The 12,975-nt window shown below is 45.4% G+C and overlaps 1 protein-coding gene across 3 annotated transcripts in view; it reads left to right on the forward strand.

The window, feature by feature from the left end:
* Positions 1–12,975, forward strand: part of ZC3H7A (zinc finger CCCH-type containing 7A) — a 30,072-nt gene that overhangs the window by 15,453 nt on the left and 1,644 nt on the right. For all 3 annotated transcript variants that reach the window (XM_033168062.1, XM_033168063.1, XM_033168064.1), the window contains 10 exons: positions 899–1,060; positions 1,791–1,987; positions 2,819–2,913; positions 5,891–6,072; positions 6,919–6,995; positions 7,529–7,662; positions 8,850–8,955; positions 9,647–9,755; positions 11,132–11,265; positions 11,655–11,818. In XM_033168062.1, coding sequence (XP_033023953.1) covers positions 899–1,060; positions 1,791–1,987; positions 2,819–2,913; positions 5,891–6,072; positions 6,919–6,995; positions 7,529–7,662; positions 8,850–8,955; positions 9,647–9,755; positions 11,132–11,265; positions 11,655–11,818 — 1,360 coding nt within the window. The remainder of the gene's footprint in view (positions 1–898; positions 1,061–1,790; positions 1,988–2,818; positions 2,914–5,890; positions 6,073–6,918; positions 6,996–7,528; positions 7,663–8,849; positions 8,956–9,646; positions 9,756–11,131; positions 11,266–11,654; positions 11,819–12,975) is intronic.

Consider the following 12,975-nt stretch of genomic DNA (forward strand, 5'->3'; position numbering starts at 1 on the left):
GTTTATGTTCTCAGGGTGACTAACAGTTGCCCTAAACAAAAAAGGTACAAATTCAAAATTTTCTTCAATCGGACTAGGCTACTGTGGTCAGGGTGAATTAAATTAGGTTTATGATACTTGCCCTCCCTATGAATAATAACCATTCTTTGGTTTAAAATCATTTATGTTAATCTTATAACCATTCTGCAAAAAGCTCTAGTCTAGACATTTTCAAGATGCTGGTGGTGCCTTAGAACTTTGCCTTCTCCTATGAATCAGTAGTGCAACATGTTCTTTTTATGCTAAACTTGTTACAAGCACCTAAAATAGATTCTGGTGCCTAGGAGTCAAATCAGTGCATGATCTGAGGCCAGAATATCTTTGTTTTGGTTTGATGGAAGTTTTTGCTTTCCACTTGAAATGACTCCTTTTTTTCACAGAGGTGGCTGAAACATAGTGCTATACCTCAGTCTGATGGATTAATAGTCAAGATCCTCAGGATTAGACACTTCCTCCCCTTGGACGCAGCAGTTCCTTCCCTCCTGTCCTGGTGTTGGGCAAACTGTTGTTTACTGCCATCAGCCTATGGTTTGAAAGAGGGATTTCTGTGGCAAAGAGGGAAATTTCTGAGCTGAGGAGGATGAGATCCCAAAGCTCTTGACAGCTCATGCATATTTAATACTAAACCCTGGCTTGACATGATGTCTGACCTACCCTTTGTTCTTTGTGGGTTGGGGAGAATCCGAAAACAGGAGCCTTGCAAAAGCACAGCTATTGATCTAGTTTTCTAGGTAGAGGGATGCAAGTTAAAAGCTGAGCTGAGGTTGGTCACCTTCCTGTTTGACTTGCTTCAGTTCTACAATTAATGGCTGTGAATAAAAGACAAACATTTTAAGCCCTCCCTGTTGTTTTCTTCTAGGTCCAAAAGTATTGGATTATACTTACCTTCCCAGTCTAGAGCACATGTGTAAGAAGGATATCTTAGTAGGTAGAATAAAGAACTCTGAAGATAAATCATGGAAGAAAATTAGGCCACGGCCAACAAAAACACAGTATGTGGGACCGTATTATATATGTAAAGGTGAGGATTTTCACTCGTGGGTATATGCATTTTAAGCTCATTGATTTGTAGCCTATTCTTTCCTGAAGACCTGATGTGGGTAGCATTATTTCCGCCATTATTTCTGTGGCAACCCCTGCGAAGTGATGTGGTTATTTCCACTTCTCAAAAGAGAAACGGAAGCTAGGAGCTAGCCAGTAGCCTACATAAGAGGAGCCTGCTGGATCAGGCCAATGGCCTCATCCAGTCCAGCATCCTGTTCTCATGGTGGCCAACCAGATGTTTATGGGAAATGCACAAGCAGGACTTGAGCACAAGAGCCCTCTCCCCTCCTGCAGCTTCCAGCAACGTATTCAGAAACATTACTGCCTCCAGGTATGGAGGCAGAGCACAGCCACTCTCATATCCGTTTCTTTGGGTGGCTAAAGAAAAGCTGGCTTATCACTGTCTGGCTGCTTCTGAAATTAGGTGTGTGGTTAGACGTGGGTGAGAATTCAGGTGCGACATCCAGCTGTTTGGTAAGGAGAACATAACCCCTTTCTGTAACTTTACTCTGGCCTAAAACAAAATGTGGGGCTGGGGCTGTATCGCTGGGCAGATGCAGGAAATACAGAAAGAAATCCCCCCTCCCTGTTTCCATCCAGTGGTCCAGAAGGAAGCAGAGGCTGTACAGCCATGAGTGAGGACGAAAGGAAGGTCGATGCTGCATAAAGGCTTTCCAAGCTCACTTAAATGTCCTGTCATATTCCAGATGTTGCTGCCGAAGAGGAGTGCAGATATCCTGGCCATTGCACTTTTGCTTACTGCCAAGAAGAAATAGATGTTTGGACTCTGGAACGCAAAGGGGCCTTCAGTCGCGAAGCTCTCTTTGAAGGCAGTGGAGAGATCAGGTTGACCGTGTCCCGGCTCTTGCAGGAACATCACGGGCAGTTCATGTTTCTTTGTGAGGTGCGTATCAACAAATGTTAAGCAGAACCAGTCAAAGGAATATCGTGCAGCACAATTGTGCTGTGTCAGCACTGAGGGACCTCCCACCCTGGGGCCTAATTAGAATCTGCAGGGGTCCTAATTTGGCCTCTGAGGCCATTCCTCCCCCCCAGACCCATGCCCACCTGCCCCATATCATTTGTGAGGCCAGGCATAGTTTCAGGTAAAGACAAAGCTGCAAAGGGGCTCTCATTGTGTGCCTTTTAAACCTGGTGCCTAATTCAAGCCCCACTGAGCTTGGCTGCAGGAATCTACCTTTTGCACCTCTGCTTAAACTTAGGCCCAGGCTGCAAAAGAAGAAATTGAAAAATCTGGAGCATACTTCGGATATGCCTCCGATTCTTTCTTTTCAAGGTGGGTCATCTAATGTCTTGGCAGCCGCAGGCGATTAAACAGTTAGATTGCCCTACCTGCCTATCAAAATGTCCCCCAGTGGGTCCTCTTCCCCAACCCTGTGCTAGGTGAACTTCCAGGAATAATTTGGTTTTTGAAGTGGAATGTCCTGACTTACACCTCTAATCCCCACTTTTAGCAGTCAAGACTTTCTTGTTAGGCTTTGTACAAGTTGGAGCTGCAATGCAGTGTGGTTTGGGTCTCCTTAGGTGGTTGGGTTTTTAAAAATATGCTTTTTTACTTCCGCAAGCTTCCAGGGTTCTCTAGAGCCTGCTCATTCCTCTTTCCCGTTCTTCAATGGCTTCAGTCCTGTTGGCACTCACTACTTGAGTTTGCTGATAGCAGACAGGTGCCTTTCCCCCTCTTCTTGTTATAAAGCACTTTGGTTTTGTTTTTCAGAAATGTTTTGAGCATAAACCAAGAATAATAAGCAAAAATAAGGATAACGCCTCTTACTGCTCTCATCCTGCTATGCACGACTTTGAAGACAACAAGTATGTTGATGATCCCTATATCTTGTCTTTCCTGAATTTTAAAATACCTCTCTGTGTGTATTATAGGTGCATGTGCGTGTTCTAGTTTCCCTTAGCTGTTGAATAAATTGTGTGGACTGTAGCTCTGCTTTGCATGCGAAAGGTCCCTGGTCAAATCCCCAGTGGTATCTCCCGCCTGGTTTCGGCTGGGAGAGAGCCCTGCCTGAAACCCCGGAGAGCTGCTGCCAGTCAGAGTAGACTGTACCGAGCAAGATGGACCAGTGGTCTGACTATAAGGCAGCTTCCCGTGTCCCTATCTGGGTCTTCCTCCATGCATAACTAGATTATTTCAGCCATAGCAGCAGCACAACTATGAAAACGTTTCTTTATACGTGGCAGTCAGGTTGAACTCGGGAGCCATTGTGGGTCTGCTGCATCTCCTTACATAGACACATTGCCACATTGTGCTGTTGAAAAACAACTGCATTTAGGTTCCAAATTCTACTGATTCTTATTTTGAGGCCTTTTTAGTTCCGCCAGTGGTAGGCTCGTGGCCCTCCTCTTAACATTTTGTGTTGATCCGAGCTTTCCTTGGATTCAATGGGAACAGGGCTGATTTCTGTCAGCTGTACAGGTGGATACAGACCTGTTACAGACCTGGAACACATTTTAGACGTTTCCCCAATCAGGTGAGCCTGAAGCAGGAGTTACAGGGAGGGGGCTGTGGCTCGGTGGTAGAGCAGCTGCTCTGCATGCCAGGCTCAATCCCTGGCATCCCCAGCTAAAATAAAGGGTCGTGGTAGCTAGTGATGGGGAGGCCTCCTCTGAGAGACAGCACCTGCCCATCTGGGATTGGGTTTGATGGGCCAGATACTCTGGTCTGCTTCTTAGATTCCTGAATCAAGTGATACAACAGGACCGATAATAATAATAATAATAATAATTTATTCATACCCCACTCATCTGGCTGGGTCTCCCCGGCCACTCTGGGTGGCTTCCAACAAATACCAAAATACAATACAAAGTCACAGATTAAAAACTTCCCTAAACAGGGCTGCCTTCAGGTACAGTGGTGCCCCGCTAGACGAAAATAATTCGTTCTGCGAAAATTTTCGTCTAGCGGGTTTTTCGTCTTGCGGAGCGGCAATGACAGCCGCGCTCCGCAAAACGGGAAAAAAAAAAAGACGAAAATTTTTCGTCTTGCGAGGCAGCCCCATAGACTTTTTCGTCTTGCGGGGCAGCCTTCCGCTAGACGAATGCCTTCGTCTAGCGAGTTTTTCGTCTTGCGAGGCATTCGTCTAGCGGGGTACCACTGTATTTTCTAAATGACAGGTAGTTGTTTATCTCTCTGACTCCTGATGGGAGGGCGTTCCACAGGGCAGGCGCCACTACCGAGAAGGCCCTTTGCCTGGTTCCCTGTAGCTTTGCTTCTCGCAGTGAGGGAACTGCTAGAAGGCCCTTGGTGCTGGATCTCAGTGTCAGGGCTGAACGGTGGGGGTGGAGATGCTCCTTCAGGTATACAGGACCAAGGCCGTTTAGGGCTTTAAAGGTCAACACCAACACTTTGAATTGTGCTCGGAAACGTACTGGGAGCCAATGCAGATCTCTCAGGACCTGTGTTATGTGGTCCTGGCGGCCACTCCCAGTCACCAATCTAGCTGCCGCATTCTGGATTAATTGCAGTTTCCGGGTCACCTTCAAGGGTAGCCCCACGTAGAGCACATTGCAGTAGTCCAAGCGGGTGATAACTAGAGCATGCACCACTCTGGTGAGACAATTCATGGGCAGGTAGGGTCTCAGCCTGCGTACCAGATGGAGCTGGTAGACAGCCGCCCTGGACACAGAATTAACCTGCGCTTCCATGGACAGCTATGAGTCCATAATGACTCCCAGGCTACGCACCTGGTCCTTCAGGGGCACGGTTACCCCGTTCAGGACCAGGGAGCCCCCCCACACCCACATGCCCCCTGTCCCCCAAAAACAGTCTTCTGTCTTGTCAGGATTCAACCTCAATCTGTTAGTATCAATATGTTAGTAGTATAGTGACTAAGCTACAGATCAGGAAGCCCCCACCTGAAAAGCCATAAATGCACTAGGTGGCCTTAAGGAAGCTGCCCAGCCCCAAGGGTCTTGTCTTGCTATGCAAAGCCCTTGAACAATGTGGGTTCGGGGTCCCTTGAGGACGGCCTGAAACACTGTGTCCCAACTCAATCACGGAGATCATGTGAAGGAGTACTGTTGGTTGTCCTCATTCTACTCATCTAAAAACACGCTGATTCCCGGACCGTCCGCCAGCTGGATTTAGAAGGCGATTAGGCCAGATCCAGCCCCCGGGCCTTAGTTTGCCTACCCATGCTTTTGACTATCACGTTCTCCTGGAGATTATTTTTTATGCCGGCAGGCCCATGCAGTTGTCTCAAATTCTCTTGAGTAGTTAGTCATTTTTGTGATGGTTTCATGCTGCCTTAATGCGGGTTTTTGTTTTTTGTTTTTGCTCTATTGTGCCCTAATATTTTATGAGCGGGTGGTATATAATTATTCCTGTAAATGAGTAAATAAATCACCCTCTCAGTCTCAACACCCCATCTCTGTAATAAACAAATGCTAAGTAGGATTAATTGTTCTGAAGTAGGTGTGGGGAAGCTTTGACTCTCCAGATGTTGCTCTAGCAAACAGGACTGATAGCCAGGGATGATGGGAGCCGTAGCGCAGCAACTTCTGGAGGGCCAAAGGCTCCCCACACCTGGTGTGTATTATTGATTAAAGCAAATTTAATCAAGTTCAGCTTGGTTAAGGTGATGGGTTTTGCAGGTTCTGTAACATTGCAAGAGGAAACCGTGGTAGACCACAGTGAATGTTGACAGGAGTCTGTGGAGCATATAAACCTCTTTCTGGTGTTGGTGGCTTAAATATTCATTGCCTAAACCAAAAATCTTTTGAAGCAGCTTTTCCAAAACTTTCTTTTACTGACACTCACCTTTTTTAAAACAACAACTAGGTGCCTTGTCCACATTCTGCAGGAAACAACAGTAAAGTATTCTAAGATACGACCTTTTCACGCTCAATGTCAGCTAGATTTGTGCAGGCATGAAGTTCGTTATGGCTGTTCACGGGATGACGAGTGTTTCTACGCTCACAGTCTTGTAGAGCTCCAAGTGTGGATAATGCAGAGTAAGACAGGTAGGTCTGGTGCAATAATGGGTGCTAAAAACATCTTTCTGTATGGTCAGAGTTCATTTTTATAGACTGCTTAACCCCTCTGGACCTCGAGAGAGGTCTTCCCACTCCAACTCCCGGGTGATGTAAAACATGACACTCCTTCCCAGCAAAACAGGTGCATTGCAGCTACATCCCTTAAATATGTGTCTGCGAAGTGTAACTGCATTTCAGCAAGAAGTAGGCAAGAGCTACGTCTTGCTGCATGTTTTTAGTGGTTCTGCTTTTGTGTTTTTAGACTGCAGTCATGCACACAATTACTTGGGAGTTAGTCCCACTGAACATAGTGTGGCATATTTCTGAATGCACATACATAGGCTTGTGTCAGTGAGGTTTTCTGATTAATGAAGATTCCAGAGCGCGTACATTTCTTTGCTAAGACCCAGCTAATGCCAGTGCCTTCTGCAGACATCCTTGCCAGATTCCAGGTGTGCCCTGATACTTGAAGACTGCAAACTTTCTCCAAACCGATTGCGCTCAAGCAGAAAAGCTGTCTTAAAATGATTCACTCTCTTGTAAGGTTAATGTCTATTCAAAATCGACTGTTTGTGGAAAGCTACGTTTTGTGAATGAACTGTTAACTGCAATCCTACAGATGCTTAATCTGGGAGTAAAAAAATGCATGCAGGTTGTTCTGCACATCGCATATGGCAACATTTTTATATTACTGTTTTAAACTTTTTTTTTTGAAAAATGTCAGTCGCTAATACTGAAATGTTCATAAAATGTCAGCCTTGGAGGTCTCGGTAGTGCTTGTGCAATGGTTAGCAACATCAAAATTGCCTAAAATGCATGTCTCCCTCTCCACAGGTATTTCTCATGAGGCTATTGTTCAAGAATCAAAAAAATATTGGCAGGCTATGGAGTCTAATGCACATGGAGCACAGGTATTTTTCTCAGATTGCCCCAGGCAGCACACTGGCTCACGAAAACCAAGGGATTGGAGTTCAGGGATTGGGATACAAAGGTTTGGGTTCAGTTCTTTGCATTGCTAGTTGAAAACCAATCAGATAGCAGGAACTGGAGAAAGATCCTTTTCTGCCTGAGATCCTGGAAAGTCCATATTGGGATAGATGGACAAATGTCACAAACTACTTAGTCCAGGCTTCCTCAACCTCGACCCTCTAGATGTTTTGAGACTACAATTCCCAGCATCCTTGACCACTGGTCCTGCTAGCTAGGAATCATGGGAGTTGTAGGCCAAAAACATCTGGAGGGCCGAGGTTGAGGAAGCCTGACTTAGGCAGCTTCCTGGGTACGGAGTTTCCCTCGTCGCCCCTTTCCTAATCTTCCCTGGTGCAGAAGAGCCACTCAGAAGTAGATGTTCATTTTCCAGGCAGCGTTGATACAGGAAAAGACAGCCGAGGTGTTGGACTGTTTTTGCAAACCTAAACGGTCTTGCTTTTCGTTTCGTTTCCAGGTTCTCAGCAGCCAAGTGAAGCACGGATCTCTGAATTTGAAAATGAAGTTTGTGTGCGCACAGTGCTGGAGAAATGGCCAAGTTAGTGAGCCAGACAAAAACAAGAAATACTGTAGCGCAAAGGCAAGGCATCCGTAAGTCACGTGGCTCCCTTCTGGGGTTGGATGCTTGTTGGAATGCCCTTGGGGTGGTTGCCGGCAGGGAATCACTAGGTTGGGAATTAGGTCTTTTAGGTAGGATTTCAGGATACATTTTGCCTTGTTGCAGAACATGGCAACGATGCTGTCCTTACCAGATGAAAACTTCCACTCACCGGCTAAACTGGAGAGCTGCCAATATTAAAACTGTAACATACAGACCCGGTTCACATGTAACATCAAGCCCAAACAGTGGCTTAGCATGAACATGCAGTTCCTAGAGCCTGGATTATGGCTGTTTTGCATCTCCTCTGGTGCCCGCTGGTTTAGTGTGTTGTGTGAACCCTGGGCTAATGGTTTGTCTTAGTGCAGATAAAGCATGAGATAAACCAAGGTAGCCTTTTTTTTTAAAAAAAATAAAGCTTTTATGAATAACAGCCTTTGGTTTGAGTTCCTGGACCTGTTAACCTTGGCTGCACCCTAAAAGTGGGTCAGGCATCACAATCTGCTCAGAGTCTCAAGTGGAATCTGGGAGAAGACCCTTAAATGAATCTTTGTTAGGTGTAACCTGCATAGAACTCAGCTAGGTCTGCCTCAATCCTTTTGCCCAAAACACAGGTTCTTTGGTTTGTGCCAGTTCCTCTTTGCAAAGGCATGAGCGTAGAAATTTAGCGGAAGGCTGGGCCTCTGGACACACTTTGTTCACTCACCGAAAGGGAACTTGAAGCTGTTTGATCCTATGACGTTTGCGACGCTTGATGTAAACTGGGGTTGGGAACCTTTGTCCCTGCAGATGTTGCTGGATTACAACTCTCATCATCCCAGACTATTGACTATGCTGTCTGGGCCTGATGGGAATTGAACAATGTATGGGAAACAAATTCCTCATCCCTTGTATAAACAAAAGCATGTATTATAGAGCTGGTCTTCAGCTGGTGGGTTGCAGCCTGATCCACGGTGGGTCACGATAGCAGCACTACCACCTTGCAAATATACAATAAAATATTAGGAAATGGGTCCCCCAATGAATGATTGGTTTAAAAGTGGGTCCTGGGTCTGCGAAGGTTGAAGATAGCTGTATTGTAGGAACTGTTTGGGTCTAAAGTCCTGGTGTGAGCTTCCTTCTGCCACAGCCATGCTGTGCAATTTCAGTTATTCCCCTGATTAGCCTTGTCCTTTTACAGATGGACCAAAGATCGCCGGGTGATGCTGGTGATGTCAAACGAGCGTAAGAAGTGGAATACGATTCGCCCACTTCCTACAAAGAAGCAAGTGCCTTTGCAGTTTGATGTGAGCATGCCTTTAAAATATGGGCTTGGTTTTTGTGTATGTTCCTCCTAGTGCTAGCATCGTTTGGAGACAGAAAATCCAGAGTTGGTTCTTTAGCACAATCTGTGGGAAGAAGTTGATCTTATACTTTGGTGTTAAAATGTTCCATGGCTGTAAGCATTAAAAATCAAATCAAATGCTGGACCACGAACATCATGCCAAGAATTTTCATCCTCCCTTTCCTCCAAGAAGCTCAGGTGATACACAAAGGGGGTGAGGTGTGTCCCATTTTATCTTTACAACAACGCTGTGAGGTTGGTGTCTGGTGCCAGGTCATTCCAACCAGCTTTATGGCTAAGTGGGCAGTTGAACCCAGGTTTCCCCAAAGCTTAACATTTTTTAACCCCTTCACCGCACTTGCTGTCTGCAGAAAGTGAACTGGAAGATTCCGGACATTACTTTATGTTAAGGTTGCTCTGTTGATTTTCTAAAAACCAGTTAAAGGGATGGACACAACCCACCAAACTCAGGTGTTCCTCCAATACCAATTTATGCAAATAGGTGTTGCACCTAGTATCATCTTCTGCAAAGTGTGAGAGAGTGTGTGTGTGTGTGTGTGTGAGAGAGAGAGAGAATGAATGAGAGAGACTTCAAATCGTTCCTCATGCAGAATACAGCTTCTCTGAGAGCAGCTTATTTCTTCCTTATCTAGCTGTGCAATCATATTGCATCGGGCAAGAAATGTCAGTATGTCGGAAACTGCTCCTTTGCTCACAGTCATGAAGAGCGAGAAATGTGGACTTATATGAAGGAGAACGGCAGTAAGTAAACTTAAACAATGCAGGAAAGCACACTGTAAACCTGTTAGCATTTTGATCCCCTTTGCCTGCTCTCAGGTATGGGTTTTCCTTGTTATCTGCCTTGATTTTTTTATGTCTGTGTCCAGATCCATAGGATCAGGACAGTCTGCGAGTATGGCTGGATAAGTCCCGTTTCAATGCCACATAAACCCAGTTTCCAAACTCTGCTTTAGGTTATTCGCCTTATACACCTTCTGTGCAAGTTAATTGGCATGCTGCGTTAATGTTGTTGGTATTTCGACTTTATCAAATCCTAGAACGTTTCAGGAAGCAATGCAAAACTGAGACCTGCAGATTTAGAGGTTGAGGCGAGCTAGTGGAGAAAAAAATGACAGGGAATAGATGTCATCTGCCATTTTATCTGAGTGGGACTGCATTGGACTTTTACATAGTAGTGATGCTCTGCAATCTCTGTGTGAACCCTTCCACAAATCTCTTAGATAACCATACAAACCGTCTCTGGGTATGCCATTGGGTACACTCAACACCCATTTTACATCCATGAGAACTAAAATCTTTTATTAAAAGTTGGTGAAAACCGATTCTCAAGAGCATTGGTTGCAGTTTCTTGCATAACCTCTCGCTTTTTCCATGCGAAAATAAGTCACATCCTATGTGCATGTGTTTAAACTATGCAAAGAGCAGAGCATGTCAAATCCTGCACATACGGCATTCTTGCTCGGATCCCAGAAGATTGTGTCTAGTGTCTCAAGACGTTTTCGGAAAGCGGTTTTTCTGTTTTTGTTTTGTATTGGGTCAGTTCACTTGGAAGTAAAATTAAAACGTGTCTGTATGAATGGGCTCCTCTGTGCCTTCCAGTGTGAGCCATGTTTGGTGGGAGCAAAGTGGGCTGAAAGAGAAGACAGTGCAGCTGGAAATTCCTCAGTTCCTTCCATTCCAAGTTGGCCATGCCAGACATGGCCTGTTCCTTCCTACCTCCTCCAGTAGGTGACCTAGATAACGTTTGAGTCCCTGTGACTTGTTTTCTAAACTAAAGTTTGCCCCGAAGATGAGTCATGAAACACAGGAAGCTGTCTTGAGTCAGAACATTGGTCCATCTAGCTCTGACTGGCAGCAACTCTCTGGGATTTCAGGCCACAGTCTCTCCCAGTTCTATTTGTAGATCCCAGGGGTTGAACCTGGGATCTTCTGCATTCAGGGCAGATGCTGTACCACTGAGCTACGTCTGCTCCCCTGAGAAGTATGCCACCATAATAAAAGATCTGGACTTTGTTCCTTTTCAGTGAGCCCATGATGTATTCATAGTATCGGCCTATTCAGTTTACTTACTCTTAACTTAATTGCTGCAAACTTATTTTAGCTCTGTTCTCCCTTAGTTCAAGACATGGAGCAGTTGTATGAAATGTGGCTGAAGAGCCAAAAGCCGGAAAAGGGGGAGGACCCAGCTGCTCAAGCAAACAAGGAAAATGGGAAGCAAATTCACATGCCAACAGATTATGCTGAAGTTACGGTGAGAGACAAGGAACCTTAGGCCTTAGGTGACAGTAGGCCCATCATATATTTAATTTGGGGTTGAGGGAAGTCACACACACACATCCTCAAGTGTCTCTGCAAGCTTAAAGCAGTGGACACCATTGTTACGTGTGTACTGCTAAGCTTGTTAAGACCGTGTACTCCATTTCCCCTGTCCCGCCACCAGGCCCACCTTGAGTGAAGCTGGCAAAGAACAGACCTAATGGTCTATCAGGGGGACAATCCTTGTTCCTTTCCTGCTACAATCTCACTTTCAAAGCCCCATGGGTCATGGCCAGAGAAATGTCATCAGTTGTTCAGGTTAACCAGATTTGCATACTGTGCCTTGTCCTCCTGCGTTGGCTCATCCTTGCGTTTGTGAACCAGGTGGACTTCCATTGCTGGATGTGTGGGAAGAACTGTAACAGTGAGAAACAATGGCAAGGCCACATCTCCTCAGAAAAGCATAAAGAGAAAGTATTCCACACAGAAGATGACCAAAACTGCTGGCAGCATCGCTTTCCAACTGGCTATTTCAGCATTTGTGATAGGTAGGTGCATTTTGACTCCTTGGTGTTCATCTCGACACAAGGTCAACACAAAGCCAGTGGTTGAGTTGGGGTTCCACTTCCATCGTTCAGCCCGGACACTGAGATCCAGTTCCGAGGGCCTTCTGGCAGTTCCCTCACTGCAAGAAGTGAGGTTACAGGGAACCAGGCAGAGGGCCTTCTCGGTAGTGGCGCCCGCCCTGTGGAATGCCTTCCCATCAGATGTCAAGGAAATAAACAACTACCTGACTTTCAGAAGACGCCTGAAGGCAGCTCTGTTTAGGGAAGTTTTTAATGTTTGACGTTTTATTGTGTTTTTAATAATCTGTTGGGAGCCGCCCAGAGTGGCTTGGGAGGCCTGGCCAGATAGGCGGTGTATAAGTAATAGATTATTATTATTATTATTATTATTATTATTATTATTATTATTATTATTATTATTATTATTATTATTATTATATTAATTGGGGCAGAGAAGCTGTAGCCCTCCTGATGTTGTTGGGTGTAAATTCCCGTTAGCCCCAACCAGCATGGCCAATAGTTGCCGATGATGGAAGTTGGTATCTTAGGAGCTACCTCACCTCTGCAGTAGAGTCAAAGTTTCCAGTTTTGTACACAATAGATGTCCAGTTGTTGATCCATTTTGTTACACGGTTATAAGCACCTTCCCTACAACCGAAGAGGAGGGAAGAGGCCATTTCTCATTGTGATCTTTTGTACCTGAGAGAAGGCTTTTATTGCTGCTTTTTGCATATGGAATGAAGCTGAGCAGTTTGCACTCTTGGGTATTTCATGTGAGATGGGTTACACCTTCTCTGTGACATGAGCACTTTCTGCCTTAACACTGAAGCATTCAAGAATCTGTACCTAGCAGGGCTCTCTCTTCTCTGTTCATCAGCACTCCTACCAGCTTGTACACTGGGTTACATTTTTGTTGGGAATCTGATTGCTCGAGCAACTCAAGACATAACAGACTCCAACTCACTTCTCAAGTCCGACCCTGACACAGACACCGAGCACAAGACCCCGGCACTAATTTGCTGGTGTGCCTTAATCACTTCTGTTGTCCACGCTGGGCCACTGCCATGGCAAGTGGCTATGGTGACCTTGCATCTGTTTATTTATCTCATACTTTGGGTGATTTCTGCTCATGAAAGAAA

The sequence above is a fragment of the Lacerta agilis genome, chromosome 13 (assembly GCF_009819535.1).
Source record: "Lacerta agilis isolate rLacAgi1 chromosome 13, rLacAgi1.pri, whole genome shotgun sequence".
In the NCBI taxonomy this organism is placed as follows: Eukaryota; Metazoa; Chordata; class Lepidosauria; order Squamata; family Lacertidae; genus Lacerta; species Lacerta agilis.